The 19,018-nt window shown below is 38.9% G+C and overlaps 1 protein-coding gene across 1 annotated transcript in view; it reads left to right on the top strand.

The window, feature by feature from the left end:
- The window catches only part of LOC149798768 (apicoplast pyruvate carrier 1-like), a 31,482-nt gene extending 17,086 nt beyond the window's left edge, over positions 1-14,396 (top strand). Inside the window, exons 5-10 of the mRNA XM_089957290.1 lie at positions 1,171-1,365; positions 2,538-2,921; positions 4,250-4,372; positions 4,569-4,778; positions 13,821-13,920; positions 14,245-14,396. Of these exons, the coding sequence (XP_089813416.1) occupies positions 1,171-1,365; positions 2,538-2,921; positions 4,250-4,372; positions 4,569-4,778; positions 13,821-13,920; positions 14,245-14,285 (1,053 nt within the window). The 3' untranslated portion in view covers positions 14,286-14,396. The remainder of the gene's footprint in view (positions 1-1,170; positions 1,366-2,537; positions 2,922-4,249; positions 4,373-4,568; positions 4,779-13,820; positions 13,921-14,244) is intronic.
- Positions 14,397-19,018: the final 4,622 nt, after the last annotated feature.

Genomic DNA, 19,018 nt, shown 5'->3' with positions numbered 1-19,018 from the left:
CTCTGTCTGCGTGGGTTCGAGTCTCGGATTCGGCTAATGTGGGTATGTGAGAAAGCTTGCCAGTAGCTTCTCGTGGGTCGGTGATTCTTTCCGGGGTTTTCCCGGGTTCTTCCTCCAGACGTGTGTTTGTCCATTCCTTTGTTTTAACTCAGTAGCTACTCTCACTGAACTACAATTGTCACATGACAAGGGTTATAATTTACACAACTTCATTTTTCCTAATGTACAGTGTTTACTGAGGTGTTCTTGACTGTGAAAAGGTAACGTGATAGAAACCTGACAATATTGTGCAAATATTGAATATATTGTTCAAAGATTAATCCCAGGTATTATTTTTAACGTCTTTCATAAGTAATTTCTAATGCTTTTCAACAGTTGAATCACACAATACCATTTTAATTCAAGCGCTTAATTTTGCATCTAAACAGGAAACTTTGCATTTAACTCTTCATTCCAAATATCCACAATTAACTTCGCAGTAGAAAATGAATGCAGACAACTGTGACTCTCTCAAGTGACATAGCTGTTATTTTATATTTTTCTTCCTCTGATGCCGTTCTAGTAAATCCCAGGAAACGTAACATGTCCTTTTTCCATATTTCTAAATCATCAATTTACAAACAAATTCTATTCTAGTAATTGTGGTCTCTGAAGTTTCAGTCTTATTGACAGTTACAAGCATCCGTTATTTACTAGAATCACGGCTAAATAACTTATGAGCGTTATGTTAAGTGAAGAAAATTTGGTTATCAAGTAAGAGCTGAATTCTGGCTAGTATGAGCCACTTTTGACCATAAAATCCCTCAATGGAAACTTATGTTAAGTCAAGCACAAGAGAAAGGACGTGCTATAAAAATGTGTTGTATTAGTTATAACAGTTATGAATGTTTGCAATGAATATGTCTAACGAAAAAAAAGGAAGTTTGAATCACAAATATGAAATGAAGAATGCCTTTAAATTAATGCAAAAATTAGATATAATCACTCACAAAGATAGCATAAAGCCCTTTGCAATTTATCTACACTGTCAGCATTTTGGTAAACTTTATTCATAAAAGCAAGGTATGTGTATTTAATCCTATACTGATATGATTGTTGTATTTGCATCGAATAAAGCAAAAGTAATTATCGTCCATATTTCATAACCATAATATTATTGTCTAACAAAAGGACGTTTCAAAGTTTATCTTACAGGTTTTATGTGACGTCCTATTGTTTATCTCTTGTCGAATAAGGTATTTTTCAGACGGCGCCTTACTGAACCGCGTACCCACCTGTTATTTAGTCCTCGGCGGGACTTGCGCAGCCTTGCAAATAATTGGAGTCTTTTTGCTATTTTCACCAAAATCGTCGGACACAAATAAGGTATTTCATGTACAATAAAAAGATGATTGTATGGACAAGGCAAGAAATTTTATATAAATTTTTTTAAGAATAAAAATGATTTTGGAGTTTACGTCCACGTACTCCTCGAGGAAATTTTTGCTCTTAAATAAAGTCAAATTATTGTAACATATTCCATGCAATGTATAGCACTCAGTATGTCAATAAACCTTATCCAACAAGATGTACAAAAAAGAGAATCTTCTGTATAATGGTTTCGGTATGTTTAACTGTATCGAATACTAAATTTTACGATCAGTGTATATTTTCTTAATTATTTAATTGGCCCATTCGCTCGGACCTATCCTCAAAACTGGACATCAGTCATTCTTACAACGGTAACTTCATTCACGTAACGGATACTCTGAATACAGCTTTGGAAGCTCCCCACTTAAATGTAGTGATAGGTTGGTAGTTCAGTTCTGGCGTTGTGCATGATGGGTGGAGTGTACAATATTATCTGTAATTTCTTCAGAGATGGCGGATGACTGTTATCTGGGTTCTCGCGACAACTGTAAGTGTAATGCAGTAGTTCGCGAAACTGAGTTATGGCTGCAACTGTCAATCCACTATTCTCATTGTGGGTGCAAAAATACCAATTCGGGGACCATCGAAGTGACTGGCGCTTGTGAGGCACAGTAACACTTATTTCTGCTTTGTTTTTGCTTTTTTGGGGTTGCTTTTTTCTTCAGACAACAGAGGTGTTTGGGTTTTAAGTATCAGTTATGAAAATGAAGTTAAGTATGTCACAAACTGTTTTGCTGGAACATCTGAAGTGAGCTAAATTGCTTTTTAAGTTGCTTACACCAAAGAAACGAGACAGTGTATTTTGTCCAAAAAATGAATGTGTTATCATAAAATAAAGAGCGCCAATCACATCATAAGGTCCCCGGCTTTGATGTCCTTGAGGTCATGCAGAGGAACCAGTTTTAACTTGTAAAGTATAGTGCAAACATTAATTCAGTAAATTTTGCCAAGTTTGTGTAAAATACCGTACATTTGTTTTGACACGTCTCCGAAGAAGAATAAAGCTTAAACAATTATGGGTTGTTCTAGCCGTTATGCATCGTTACCGTGCAATTTGTTCGTTGTGCTGTATACGTTCAAATTATGACCCAAACAGTACCTTAGACTGTGCTCTTCCTTCTATGCAGTCTGAGATTGTTATTAGAATGGTGAAGGAGAAAGACACCAACTCTGAAGAAGAAACTACACCTGAAAATAAAGATTGGGACACATCGTTTAGGGACAATGCAAGTGACAAAGACGAAACGAAGACCGATCCCATAAATGGCGATGTGTCAGGGAAGGACAGTAGTATAAGAAACCATATCCATTCTTCTCAAACAAAATCAATCGTAGTAGCTGAAAAAAGAGACACAAGAAATGACACTCTGTCTTTAGAGGGAAATATACATACCCAAAATACTGTTCTTCAGTTGGTCAAACACATGGTGACATCTAGAAACTACTATATTCTTTTCATCATCCTCTTCTGTGTGGGCTACGGTAATTTGACGATGTCTACCTTATACAAGGTACGTTATAATTATTACGTACATACTAGTAGTTTTAGTCTTTTGTATTAACAAATTGTCGCAGTTGATACTAATAAATCACCACTCTTTGAAGCGAAGTCGCAAATGAATTAATAATCGAATCATTTATTTCTTTGCAATGTCTCAAGCATGATGATCCCTCGCTCTGTTAACACATTAACCCCTAGCGACGAGTAACGTGGCAGGAAGTGGTAGCCTACTGCAGAGCTCTGTAGCGTCATGGTCATGCATGATACATTAAAGTGGGTGGTATTATAGAAAGGTAGACACATGTAGCTCTACAATGATACCAGTAATCTGGAATTTCTAATCGCACTACAAAATACAGAGGGAAAAACCTCATTTTTAGACCCGATTTTTTTCTACCCAAATTTGGTCTCAGATCTAAGACAAACCGGTATGAACTGCAAACAGACAGATGAACCTTTACAAAAAGTAGGATAAGATGGCCATTTGGAATAAAGAGTGGTCTCGATACAAAAATAATGGCTCCGTTTAGCAAAACAAAAAACAAACAAAACACTCTAACTTTTAGCATTCTGCTCATGTGCGAGCCAAATAGCCAATGATAATAGATGTTTCTAACACAACTAGGCAATATGTTCTTGAAAGATCACCTGGGATTTTAATGTTTTCGGATCTATTCAGAAATAACTTTCAAAATGTTTTTCCTACTAGAATTTCAGGAGAAAATGACAAAAACCTCCAGGGGTTAATGTGTTAAGACTGAGCTTCATGTCGATGAACAAAGTTGTATCTAAAATTTAAATGAAGAGATCAGTTTTAATGTATTCGGCTTGCATCTGATATTGTATGTAATAGATTCTAAGACATTTATTATGTTTCTTACGAAGATGGAACTTTGAACTTATAACCAGTTTGCGATAACACGCTGTGGTCGGAACACCACTGAAAGAAAGGTCTATATCAACATTTGAACGAGATACAATTCAAAATTTTAGAATTAAATTTCAGAAAGGCCGTTTAAAATCATGAAAATATTTAACTCATTAGGACTAGAAAAAATATTTTCAGTTGAATGTATATCTATCTATCTATCTATCTATCTATATATCTATATATATATATATATATATATATATATATATATATATATAGAGAGAGAGAGAGAGAGAGAGAGAGAGAGAGAGAGAGAGAGAGAGAGAGAGAGAAAGACAGACAGACAGTATTATCGCTCACCGTATGTATTTTTGACGTAGGAAAGAAATTCACTTTAGGAAATCGTAGAACATTGCCTTTATATTTCTTTCTTTCTTGTAATTTTTTGTTTGGGGTTGGGTGGGTAGGCGTACGGGCAGACATTCATCCTTGACGATCATTTCCTGGCCTTAGTTGGGTCGCTATCATCTGTACTTAACTGTGCTGGTAGACCGTTTTGGGGAGCCATTATGGACCGTTTCGGATTCAAAGTGAGTACTTTCCCTTAGATTCTTCCATGTCTTGTATGTGTACCTGTCCATCTGGCCATATCTACCTATGTACCTATCTCCCTATCTGTCTGACTGACTGTATATATCCTGTATCCTTATCGTTCCAGTTCATAACATAAATTTGTTTACTCTTCATCTATTGATAAAATGCTGTGAAATTTTGACCTTTGTCCAGGTTGCCATTCAGTACATCACGACAGGGACGGCATGTCTACTATTGACAATTTTGGCCTCGGAGTGGGTAGGAAAGCCACTCTTTCTAATTTGGGTGTGTGCCATAAACTTCTGCGTGTGCGGGACTTTCAGCACTTTTCCAGCCGTTGTGTCCAAACTCTACGGGGTTTCTAACCTTAGCATCACCTACGGCTTCATAAGAATAGCTACGGTAGGTTCTAGAAACTTATACTTTGCTTTAAAATTCCAACTTTCTCTGTATATTCTATATGTTAAAACTCCTCGTCTAGTAATAAATCAATGTAATATTTTTTAACTTTAAAATAAAAGTATAATACATAGAGAGTGCCGCAGTCACGATAATGGTTGTAGTGACTTTGCAGCTCCCATACGATGGGGAAGTCTTCAATCAAATGATAACGCTTTCATGCCAATAACAGTAAGCTAAGTGCCTTATCCAAGAACACACGGAGTCGGCCAACCCGGGCTGGCCTGGGCAGGTTTCAAATTGGCTACTCTTGAATTACGAGTCGGACGCTCTAATCAATTGAACTATCAAATGACGTCATGGAACAGTTCTGCTTAAGGGCACTTACGAGTTTCTATGTCTGTTCAAAAGGACTATTCTTTTTTGACTTAGATTAATAATTGTTTTATGTTTTTGTACAGTTTTGTTACAAGAACTTTGCATTCTTTGTCTGAATTGTTCTAAAAAAAATCATTTGCTGCCTGTGTACTCATCCAGAGGCATTCATGAGAAATAGGAAATTTAAAACAGGAAGCAAATGTTCGTTTATTCGAACCATTACGCTGGCACAAGACTTCACAATAACAACTAAATATTACCAAAATTTGAAATGAGAAAAGACTTAGATAAACGAGCGTACATTTGATCACTGGGTATTGATCCGTAACGGCAGGCTAAACCCTACATTTACTAAAAGACAAAGTCATACACAAATGCAAACATGCAGAAACACGTTTGTTTGGCAAATAGGATTAGCATCTCTCATAGCTAGAGATTTATTTCTCTAAGTTACAAAGGAAAAACGTTCTTTTCCACAGTATCCTCCTCCTAGGCAAATGTCAATGACACGAGCTAATCACATCTGACCGTGTGAATTATCAATTTTGACGATATTGCGTTTGTTACCAGGAATATTACGTCCACCAATAACACTTTGAGGCATCCGCGACATCTGTTTGAAACGTTGGTCATGTGAAGAGTGGTATTTTTATCGGTGATCCTAAACTCGTCACTGGATTGTTGGACATGCTGATGTGTTGATGTTTTTTGATGACATAGGAAGATGTTAATTCTGCCGGTGTATTTATATTCAATCCAGACAGGAGACATCAAACTTCCATGATCGACAGAGATTTTCAAACGATCGTTAAAATTAGCTTGGCATTTTCCTTTTCATGTTTCTATCAATGGATCGCACAAATCTATATTGAAATCCGCCGCTTTCTCCGATGGCAGTTCATACTTGAACTATTTAAATTTTACCGTGTACGAATCAGCAGTGGCTATACATTTTCTGGAAATCATTTTTGGGGTATCTAGAATGTGAAATCCAATATTTTATAGTAAAATGTTTCTTTGAGAGTAATTACTCAATAACGTAATAACTTAGGAGAACTACTGCTACGTTGCAAATCCAGTTAGCTACTACTTTTAGCGAAAGGGAGCTTAAAGATGTCTGCCAACCTACGTGACGATCGGACGGAGTGATATTCCTTGAGGTAAAATGATTGGCGGCAAAACCTCTGAAACTGTCAGTTGCTACTGGAGAGTAAGGCACACTGTCTATGGACGTAACTGCGCCGAGGCTTGGATGGTGTAGGTGTATTATGATTAGGTGAGTATTCTCGAAGAAATATATTTTACTAGGAAAATTTGGTTTCTTCTTTAACTACGTTACTCAATCATAATATCTTATGAGAACTGGCAAGAAATGGAGGGAGTTAAATTTCCTTACCCCAGAAATACCTTAGAGGTCCCCTAAGGTATGTGAGACAGGTTCTTGGTAACCCGACTGGAGGTGACTCCATCTGTGGAGGAGCGGCTTCAAATAGGGACACAATTTCTCTCCAAATATGTAGCATGAGTCATGAAACCGCGTATTAAGAATATGTCAATGTACGTGGAAGGTTCGCATGTTCAGCTACAGATATAGGTCCCACCAGATCGAATTGGGCCCTTTGGGATGACAGATCTTGGAGATGAAAACTTAGAGAATCTGGACTCTATCCCACGGCTTGAACGTGGTCGGTTAAAGAAGGGTTCCGGTCGAATGATATGCTTGTGGTAACCGCTCTAACCTCATGAGATGAAAAGCGTAATACGTTCATTCGAGCTGGGATTACTTCTGAATGCAGAGCAAATAACCACTGAATCCAGGAGGCGATTGCCTATATTGATATATCCTCCTGTTCTTTCTTGAGAGGTAACAATAGACGTGATCTTCCTCGACGCAGCGGCTCTGTTCTATTAAGGTACCAAGTCAAAGCCCGAAACGGGTCTTGTATGTGGCCTTGAACTGATGTGTCCAGACCAGTCAGAGATTTCATGACGAATGTCTGGTTTCCCGTGAAAGGCAGACTGTTCTTGGCGATTAAAGAGGATGATTCATGTGTCAGACCCGTCCTGTAGGAACTGTGTGTAATTTGGGTCTGTTGAAAGGGCATGTATTCGCTAATTCTGCCCGCCGTCGCTATTGCCATGAGAAAGCAAGTTTTGTATGAAAGGTACGCCAGAGATGCCCTTGAGAGTGGTTTAAAAGGTATCTTGTTCAGCCAGGTTAATGCCCAAGATAGGTTCCATTTTTGGCAAAGGGCCAATGTTTTTGGCCGTGTATACCCAAAGCTGGGATCAGTACTTTTTATCCCCTCGTCCGTGATGACGAAAGGTGTTAGCGATCGCAGAGCGGTAACCTTTTATCATTCTCCTCGATGCTAACTTTCTCTGTTTCAAGAGTCAGATGAAATTGGTTATTTGCGGTGTGGACAGTATGTCTTCGTTTGTGTGCCACTGGGTTAAAACCTGCCATATGCTTTCATAGTGGAGGGTTACCTTGCTAGGACTAGGGCAATTCTCTCCACGACTGGTCGTTAGACTGGTTTATTTCTGAGGGTGTGTTGAATATGATCCAGACGTGCAGATTCAGTAGTTCTTGGTAGGTGTGTGTGTGTTTTGAATTTTTAACGTAGCTTTAACAATTTTTTAGTCATATTGATACGATGTCTGCAGTGTGGCATTTTAAAGTGATGTCTAGCACTGGGGCATCATGTCGCAGACATGGAGCATGATGTCCCACCCAGTCATATTACAAAAGTCGTTATAGTCTCATGGCTTCTTTTTCTGGCTCGGATGTGGAATGGTGTTGTCGTTTCATCTTGATTCCACAATTTACTTTGACTTAGTTGCATACATACTCTCTCTATATGAGTATGTATTCATTCAGTTCTCAGACTGTTAAGATGGAAGAGTCACAACAGATAGCCTTTCCAGTCAGAAAGTAATACCGAGCCATTCCAATGTGGTCTTTAGATAAGACTACAGACTATTTAATCAAATTCAAGTCAAGATACTTGCTATATCCCTCATGATAAAGGACACATGGCTCCATAATATCTACAACGTCTACAATGAAAGGAATGACGAGAAAAAGAGAGACTAAGATAAAGTGACATTTTAAGAATGTCAGGAACAAATACATTGATTTTCATAGTATCATAAGATTTTTATTAATATTGTATGCTTGACTTTTCCGCGTTTGAAGGTAGAGTTTTTGCATATCTGATTTTGTCACACTGTAAAGATGTTTACTTGGATTTGTCTTTATGGATTTTACCATGAGAAATTATTTTTTCTTAGGTCACGTGAACTTAGCATATATAGAACGTGGTACACAATGATTCAGTCCTGTTTAATATCAGTTTTTGTGAACCGATGATCCGAGCATATATTTGAGTTCAGTTATAGTTTTAGAGGAATTACTGTATTATATTTTTGTATTGGAATTACAAAGTGCTCGTACATGTTTTGAACTAAATATTTTGGCATTACTAATGACTCATTCCGGATCATATGAGTTTGGCACATCAAGACATTAAAACTTATTGGATTTCATTGGGAAAGTAACTGGTCCACAAAGAGGAAATAGGAATCAGACTAGTATTTACCTGGGTGGAGTTCTCATACATGTCCAAGGAATCGCTGTAAGACTTTCTGGTATCCCTAGACACAGTCTTTGTTAAAAGAGATATTGTTGTAGCATCAAGAATAAGCATTAATTAGGAGATGTTGCCACCGATAGAACCATCCAAATCTCAAATCATGCCAACACGAAAATCAACGCAGAAATAAAATCAATCGGACAACAACCTAATCCCGGTCCAACAATTATACCACACCCAAGCAATCCGTTTGACCAGTATCTCTTATAGTCTTCACAAAAACATAATTGCACTATGCACAGAACAGTGTTAAGCCATCAGATTACCTATATGGCAACCAAGAAACAAATTAGCCTTTGGCAATGGAACTGCAAGGGAATCAGTAAAACAATATTCCTGAATTAAGAATCAATCTCATCAACGAAATCCATATACTACATATTATATGTCTGCAAGAAACTTGCTCGAACTCGGGCACAGAGTATATCCATAAAACTCCGAGGCTAATTGCCCAGATTCATTCGAACAGATTTAGTGGTAACAAGGGAGGTGGCCTTGCAACCTTCGTCAGTGCCCCTGTACCCAATGCGGTAGCAGTAAACCCGAGAACACCACCCATCCCCTACGAAACAGTCGAATACCAATCGATCATAATTCACATGGGAAGAACAAAAATATCAATCTACAACTTCTATGAGCAATGCGGAGAAAATTCAAAGGAATTTAGACACTTACCTAAATAGGGTAGGGACAGCAGGTAATAATGTCATCTTATGTGGAGATTTTAATACGCACACCCAACCGTGGGGTGGATATCACCACGACATATGAGGAAGAAGTATCAAAAGCTAATTTAGTATTACTGAACGAGAGAACATACACTAGAACCTAGAAAATGGTACTAGATCAGCTTTAGATTTAACACTGTGCACGCCAAAGTAGCAGAAATAGCAGAATGGGAAATGTACCAAAAAGGTACCTTAGAAAGCGATAACGTCCTGATTAAAACAGGTATCCATATATTAACTCATATTAACAGTACTTACCAGATGGCGATATGACAAGGCCGATTCAGGTGCATTTACAAGTATTTATAAGGGAATGAGAAGGCGGTTGTATGACGAAAACAGACTGACTTTTAATAACAATATCACTGCAATACTGTCCTCAATGGCTCTCAGCATTCCGTAGCATGGGGGAGAACCTCAGCACAATTGCTCACTTGCTAGAATGACGAATGAAAATAGCTATTACGGAAGAAAAAAAACTTTAAATAGATACAAACATTCAAAGTTAGCATTAGATTTCACAACTTATGAAGAAATGAAAAAACTTACCGAAAACGTTATCCTAGCCGAAAAACAGAAAACTTGGTCTGCACATTCCTGAACATTAAAGCAAATACGAAACAGGTCTGGGATAAAATGAAATCTATCAAGGCGAAACCAGCTAAAACCATTATAAAAATGCCTGGAGCAATTACTAATCAGGAAAAAGAAACCAAACTGGCCGCCCACTTTTCACAGATGAGCAGTAACATGAATCAATCCATCAACTTCCAGTACCATTGATAACAATGGAAACGAACTTCCCACATTTGTTCACCGAGCATGGAAATGCCAACAGCCCTCGTAACGTCGACTTCACCATCCACGACTGGAAAAGAGCATACAAGGACAATTTACATCACATGAGAAAGACAAACTAAGCTACGAAATATATAAAGATATCTCAGAAAACATAGAAAGGGCCGTATTACATCTAATCATCGTCATCTGTAGAACAAGAGAAATCCCAAACGCATGGAAACAAGCTATTATCATCACTATAAACAACCCAGGCAAAGACACAGCAGATTATTTCATACAGACCTATTCGCTAACAAACACAATTTGTAAAAGTATGGAAATTATGAGACTGTGTAACAAATTTATTTTTATTCCTGGACAGTTTTTGTTCCTGGGTAGTAATTGTAATTTCCTAATTGCTTATGCCTCAAAAGTATAGAAATAGGCAATTATTCCCTACAAACTTTGCTTTCGTGAACAGGACAGTGATATTTTGAAATTTACCTATTTTCATGAACATTCCAGATAGATTTAGTGCTGCGAAAATTTGGAGTATCTTCTAGAAATTTCTTGAACATTTCAGCAGTATAAGTTGTAGTATAAATAGAGGGGCCTTAAACCCACCAGTTCAGTTTAGTTCCAGCAGCCTAAGTGGATACATATCTGCATTTTTCTGAGATGGCATGAAGAAGCTCCAAGCATCCGGCAGACGCTATGTCTGAGGCCAATTTATCAAGGCAAGAGCGAAAACGTACTCCATGGAATCATCTGCTAAGATGTGTGAAGCCTACAAAGCATATTTCGGTATGCCTGTCGGGGATCAAGACAAACCTTGGGCACCTCATTTCTCTTGAGAGCACTGAAAAATGCTGATAGGTCAGATGGAAAATGTTGCTCTTAATTGTATGTTATAAGTTTTTAATTTTAAATTGTTTTACAATTTTCAATGTTATTAAAAAATGTATCATATATGAAAATGTTGCGAGAATCTCTTACACATTAGTCATGGGTGAAATAAATGTATTTTTGTTGGATGGTACAGTGGGGAAAAGAGAGCCATGAAGTTCGCTATCCCACAAATTTGGCGGGAACCCACTGACCACTCCAGCAGCTGATACTTCTGCATGGTGGACCCTTCCAAACGTCCGACTGGCAAGAATGCACCTACTATCACGTACCCGGACCTTCCTTCATCCATCGCCACGGTGCCACACTGCCATGAGATCACCGTACTCATTCCTCCGGAGAGAGAGCAGCCGTCTTTAGAAGAGAGCAGCAAGTCAGAGAGCGAGGCAGACGTTGTAGATAAATTTGACAATTTTAGAGGTGGAGCTTAGGAGAGAAACACATACTACCCTAACCAAAACGACCTCAACAACTTGATTAGAGATCTTGGTCTCACCAAGTCCAATGCCGAGCTTTAGACGTATAGTCTTAAGCAGTGGAACTTGTTGGATGAAAGTGTGCAAGTCGCAGATCAGAGGAAGTGTCACCAAGCTTTTTCCAGCTTCTTCACCCGTCAAGATGGGTTATGAGGACTTAGTTCTCTGTAGGGAGAATAAAAACAATAGAAACCAGCCTTAAAGCAATAGCAGCACTAGCACGTACCCATACGTTTTGAAGCCAGGTTCTAATAACGTTGATGGGATTACTAAAGAAAAATCAGAAACCAGCCTTAAAACAATAGCAGCACCCAGCACCTACCCAGACCTTTTGAAGCCAGGTTTTAATAAGGTCGATGGGATTTTATGAACAGTTTCGTATCAGAGATTAGAATCCTAGGTAACATGTAACCCTTCAGAATACACATGTACCCAAACACCAACATTTTCCCCTCTTTTTGTATGCCCCTTTGTGCACATTTCGCGCATACACAAAGCAGGACCAAGGCATAGGGCAGGTAGAACATGTCGCCCGAGGGACAGAACGACTAGGTGTTTGTCACTAGTACATGGCGTTGCCGTGCGCGCATCGAACCCATCCTAGGTCGAGAAGGAACTCCGTGTTTGTCATATACTGGCCTTGAAACAAGATACAAATCATTTTAGATCAAATTAGTTGACAAAAGAATAGGCCGCCCAGTTCATACAATATAAGATGGTTAATCCCAATGTCATCAGGCAACCCACACAAGGCGCAATATAAAATCCAATTTAATGTAAATAAAATAAACCATGGCTGCTATTAAATTGGCCCAGAATTTATCATAATATGAAGGGGTTAAAACCCAAAGGCATCATTCCCGGCCGCTTATGTGTCTCCACATATTTACTTTTTGGCAACGTGGGGAGCAAAATACACCCTCGGATCTCTTATTTCTTTGGACGGTGGAACGTGCCTCTCCTGCCTCCTTTCCTCCCTTGCCTCGGCCGGACGTGAGAATCAAGAGGTGTGCAGTACATTCCTTCCCACTTGATAAATTAAATACCCTTAAATTAAATACCCTACGGTATAGGTACCTGCCGATCGCGTATGCCTGAAGGAGCAAATGCGAATTAAAACCCCTTGTTGGCTGGAACCCTTTGCTGACCTTTCCCGTCTTTACAGCGCCCATAGATTCTTAACGAGGGGCACGCAGACAACGTCGACTGGGGGCTTGTTAGCATTTCAGCTGTGACAAACCAGCAAATAAAAGCCAACTACCCGTGCTTGCACGATGGACTGGTGTCGTCAATGGTTGTTATAATTAAGACACCTGAAGATCAATTAATAAGCATGAGATGCATGCAAAAACGCGTACGAGAGCGCGGCTTTTTTCCCTCCCGTACGATAAATGAAGAATCCAGTGGTGCTCTTATTCACCACTCACACAAGTCCTAATGGCCACAAGCGAGTCTAATCAATGATCAGTCAGTAGGTCCGTCAAGCCAACCATTCTTTACTCGTCAACAACTAAAATGAGTAGCATGACAACATTTAACGATGCTCTGATTTTTAACGTAGCTTTAACAATTTTCAGTCATATCGCTACAATGTCTGCAGTGTGGCAGTGTAAAGTGATGTCTAGCACTGGAGCATCATGCCGCAGACATGTAGCATGATGTCCCACCCAGTCACATTATCCTGACATCAGGCCGGCCAGTCTTAACACTAACCTCTTAATGCTGAGCGCCTAGCGAGGCAGCTGTTAGTACCATTTTTTGAAGTCTTTGGTATGACTCAGCCGGGATTTGAACCCACGACCTTCCGCGGACGCTCTAACCACTGGGCCACCGGAGCAGTCCATTTTACTTGTAAATGCTCCATAACTTATTTTACTTATAATTTTAGGACACAATCAAATATGATTATAGTTATTGAAAACAGAAGACCTTTTAAACGACTTTGAACAACTCAAAAGGTGAATGTATGTCATTACCAAAAATTGAAACTAAGTCAGCCACATTCATGGCTTCATGGGTCTCTTGTTATCAACGGTCAGCCTTACATCATAAATTTTAATCTTTAATACTTTTGTTCTCAATTTGCATTTATCAAATTTCCAGTTTTAATCCTCTTGTCAGGTTTTGACCGGAATTATTTCCGCTGTTGTTGAAACATCTCTGAAAGATAAAATAGGCTGGCATGGAGTGTTTCTCCTTGGAGGATCAGTTACTTCAATTGGTAATCTCTCTCTCTCTCTTTATATATATATATATATATATATATATATATATATATATATATATATATATATATATATATATATATATATATATATATATATATATATATATACTCTTACACTGTTTGGGGCTGTGTTTTATCATTAAATATATTTTTATGTTTTAATGTTTTATCTGGATTACTTACATGCTTTAAATAATGATACACGGTAGTTGTATTCTCAATTATTTTGTTTTGTTTTGAAACTTACAATTAATTTTTAACGAAATGGGTCAGTGAATGTCATGAAATTCACAGATTACTTTCATTCATTACTTTCAGGATTTGTAGCTTCCCTTTTCTGCCAGGATGAAAACCGGTAAAACAAACCAAAAGGAATAGTGGTTCACGTTATAAAGAAGAAACTGAAGATGAAAAAATGAATAAAATATGGAATTACGTTACATCAATTATCTTGGTATATATTTGATGCAAGAAAATGCTTTCGAACTGATTTGAGAACATTATATATATATGTGTGTGTGTGTGTGTGTGTGTGTGTGTGTGTGTGTGTGTGTAGCATATACGCTGTATCAATTATATACCACGAGATGTATAAATGTTTCATTAAAAGGAAAGGAGGGTTGCTTATAAATGTATTTTATTTATATCACATACAAATACATATATTTGCCTTTGAACGGAGTTCAGATTTACTACAGACAACTATGTATTGACTGAGTGAATGAACTCACATTGCTGCCGATTGTTTCCGCTACAAAATGTAGTTATATGTCTTTTGTGGCTATTCACAATCACCTTTACATATTGATAAGTTGATTGTTATCTTGTTTGAGCTTCTATTTTTTACTTTGATTAAATCAATATAATGCATAATTATGATTTAAAGATGAAAGATGATTTTAATGTAGAAAGTAGAGCACTACAAATACATGGTTGGCTACACCATTCACATGAACGCTCAGCCATTTACGTAGCGGCGCATGGAAATTAATGTTGAATATAAACTAAGCCAACTGACAAACAAACAAAAGGTATTTCTAAGTCATTATTCTGCTTTAATCATAGTACTACCGACCATAAATCTCTCTCTCTCTCTCTCTCTCTCTCATCCTTTGGTCGGTTTGATTTAACTGTTACCATCATTTATAAGTCCAGAGACATCGTTGGATGATATAAGCGAAAATCCTCTACGCTCGTCTTTTCATAGATTTTCGCCCTATCTTGCTACGATGATCCAGAGAGAGAGAGAGAGAGAAAAGGTGGGGGACGGTCTTTGGACATTTTCATATTTAATTATGAATAATCGAATTTTCGAATATTATAACAGGTTTAAGAAACAAAACCACAACAACAAAACATTAAATACATCACAGTATGTGTACCACATGAATTAAGTGTATAATGTCGACAGAGTTTACAACTTTGCATCATTGATTATATAAACACTGTCGATAAATCCCAACGAAAATGAACACATACCGTTACGACGAATCATATTCTTGTAGGTTACGTGGTGTAGGTTAGGCTAAGGGTTTTCGTCCATCCTAAATTCTTTTTCTCTCTCACTTCTGATTTATGTGTATTTTTTTCCGTTATGCATGAGAGGGGGAGGGGAAACAGAGAGCAGAAAGGATTACGATGAAATTGTGTAACATATTAAATTCATTTAGAAAACGGGGATTATCAATACCTTGTATCGTTATTTTCATACGTCACTAATGATCAATGTGTGGAAATTCATCATTGACAGAGAATCAACAGCAAACGGTTGCGAAAATAAGCGTATTATATACTAAAAGTATTGGTATATCAAAGTGCTTTATACCAAGACTTTAAAAGTCATGAAATAAATACGTATTTTGTGTGGTTTATATATATATATATATATATATATATATATATATATATATATATATATAGAGAGAGAGAGAGAGAGAGAGAGAGAGAGAGAGAGAGAGAGATGTAATAAGAAATTATAACTAAATAATCTTTTTAAATATAAACAAATTGTCAAACATATGACAATATTGAAGTAAAATTATAAATGATTTGTGATTATATATAAGCATTTGTTCTTTTGGTTATAGCACTTTACCTTGAACGATGAGATTAATTAATTTAGAGATCGATGAATATATTTGTTTGAAATTATTTTACTTTATATTTGCCGGTAGATATGCTGTAGGGAAATCTATCCATTTTAATGAAATATAAAATTTACAAGTGCAGTACATAATATAGACTTATCAGGAGATTAGCTGGCACTGCGATTTGGATTTAATCTTTATACTTAGCAAATGATTACATACGAATAAATATATATATTGGTTTGTTGCGCGGCAACGTTTGCTTGAAATATCTCACAAGATTGTGGACTCAGAATATTTCATTTTACATGAGTGACTGTTTTGTTGAATTTATATTCCAAATAGGAAAGTTGGAGGAAAAGGGATGGGGCAGGAGAGATGTGGTGTGTTTGGGTCGCAAGTGTTATTGCTGGTATTTCATAACGATAGACGGACAGATGCGCGGGTTGAGGAAAACAATGCCACCTAAAAACGATATATGGCTCAAGGAAATGTAGGGACCGTAATGGGGTTCCCTCGCAAGTATATTAAACGAGTCCTGTGCGAGTCCACGGTTAATGAAAAGCCAGTCGCCGATTATGCTGGACCAGCAAGCTTTGAAGTACATGTCTACGTCCAACTGTTTGACAAGGTCTAGGTGCTCCAGATTGAATTAGCAAATGGCATTGAGTCCGTCGAATTCGTTCTGGCTGATCTGCTGATCAGTATCTACGTTCTGGTCCCGGCCCATGAAGTTCGGATCTGCGTTAGGAGTAGGCCACATTGCTTTTTGCAAAGTGCAGAAGGATTGGAACCGTGTGGCAATTCAGGTACAGGTACAATGTCCTGGTGCGAAAGCTAGTCGATCACCATACTGTTCATTCAAAGACTAGACAGCTGAGAAGATATGCTGGTGTGCAGAGAAGCCCTGATGGCGCTTTGATGGGAATCTGTGATCGTGTCCTGGAAGGGTAGGAACTCTGCTTTCCACCCATGGAGTTAAACATGTCGCTTTCCAGTGTTTCCACTGATCAGTGACACGGTGAGCTTGGCACCGAAGACGAACTTGTGCACGTTCCAGCAGAAGTTAAAGATGTAACTGAGTGGGGTGATGCATGTCCAGTTGCTCTTTGCGCTATTTGAAGCCCATATTTGAATTGGCGTTGATAGAGACCAATGCTCAAAAATGCTCAAAGGGTGGCAGAGTCTTCTCCGGACACGGAGTTGCAACGACTATTGTATTTTACGGAGAATGTCTGCCCTGCGCTACAGCGGATTCGTCGCAGTAGCTGATCAAGCCAAAAATGGTCGTTGGGCGACACCGTCGTGGTCTTGGCTGGTCTTCACCTGGTGATTGTCTGTAGGTAGCGGGCTATCAGACAGACGCATAATTCCACTGTTAACGGCCGCAATATGTTCGCCAGAGCGCAGTCAGAACCGTCCGCCTTTGAAATCTGACCAACAACCTCGTGATAAGCAACAGCGGGGAGGTTATAAAAGGTGTCCTGTTCCAGTAGGTATATCCGACCTTTTGTATTGAATCACGGGTCTCATACGAGTAATACGCAGACCGCACATGATTCGGCCGCCCAGCATGCGCACCATGTTGAGGGCAACGTCCTGAAAGTCCTGAAGGATGTCATTGTGTATATTGTTCCTGGTTTATAGACATAATCACAAATCTCTAATGACAAGTACATGCGTCAATCAATATCGTTGGCGTAAAACAGCATCCAAAGCTGGCTTCGTTGATATATTTGATGGGGTTGCTACCCGTTATGTAGGTCTTAGTGTGAGTTTCTTGTCGACTATCAAGTTATTCAATGTTATCCAGGCTAAATGACGTACCCCATGGTGCAGCCCCAGTTCGTGTTTTACCCACTTTCATCTTGGATTTCTCAATCTCAGCCGATCTGCTTGTTATAACTGCCATCGAGGTCAGATTCTTATACATGTACATCAAGTTTGTTCATAGACGTTCTGACTGGCCTCCAACGCTCTTAAAAATAACTCCGTTTTTGCAGCGCCGCAACTTCAAAATCTTCTTCCACACATTTCTTTTGTTCTGGAGGTGCACACTGGTTGGTCAGTCTAGAGTTGGTGTATGTACAATACGTCGTCATTTCTTGTGCGGCTTAAAATGGTGGTGTAATTCTTTTGTCCTTCCTAACTTACTAACATATAACATTTTGACGGCTCAGACTACGTCATGTCTTTCACAAGATATCCGTCACTGGTCGCGTACGGCAATGTTATCTTCTTCCGGACGGCTAGGTGAATAATATGCCATAGACTGAAACAAGCTTGATTGTTAAAGCACACATACTAACTACGTTTCCGCCAAAAGGCTGAACTAATCCGAGACCGCCTTGCCGTACGTTGGTCCTGTAGCACGGACTCCTGGCCGCATGCGTCGTGGGCAGCTTCAAAAGATAACCTTTATGAGTGTAGCCAAGGTAGCAATATGCGGAAGTGACATTGCAGCTGGCCTCGGACATATACACCAGGGCTGCCTTGCATTAAGTATCCCGAGGCACTCATCATGCACGTTGAAACCACGTGTCAAAGCCACTGTCTGACGTATTCGTGCAGTAAGGATATTCGTGACCGGCAAAAGTCCGACGTAGCCCAGATCCACCATCTAACGGCCATCAGGGGGCCAGCTATTGGTTACCGGCTCAGCCGCTTTCGCAATACTACAGCAACAGGGTTTACTTGAAAAGAGTGACAGAAGGCTGGAAGTAGCCACCCTCCCCGGTCCCGATAGACAATGACAAAGATTGGTTAAACGAGCCCTGAAAGAACGGTTGTTTCGGCCCCAGTAAAGCTTGGAACTATTAATTTACGAAACAGTGGGATGCGGTGTTCAACATGAAATGAGATAAATGATGCCCGCTGTGGTGTCTGCCATGAACAGATTGGTGATCAGTCTTACTGGCGCAAGGCCATGCGACACAATTATTGACTCCGCCCCCCCCCCCCTCCTCCAGACTTAGGCAACTGCAAGGAAAGTCCCTCCGGCCACC

Source organism: Sinohyriopsis cumingii, chromosome 5 (genome assembly GCF_028554795.1).
Source record: "Sinohyriopsis cumingii isolate HCF-2022 chromosome 5, ASM2855479v2, whole genome shotgun sequence".
Classification (NCBI taxonomy): Eukaryota; Metazoa; Mollusca; class Bivalvia; order Unionida; family Unionidae; genus Sinohyriopsis; species Sinohyriopsis cumingii.
This window is presented reverse-complemented; position numbering and strand designations above follow the sequence as displayed.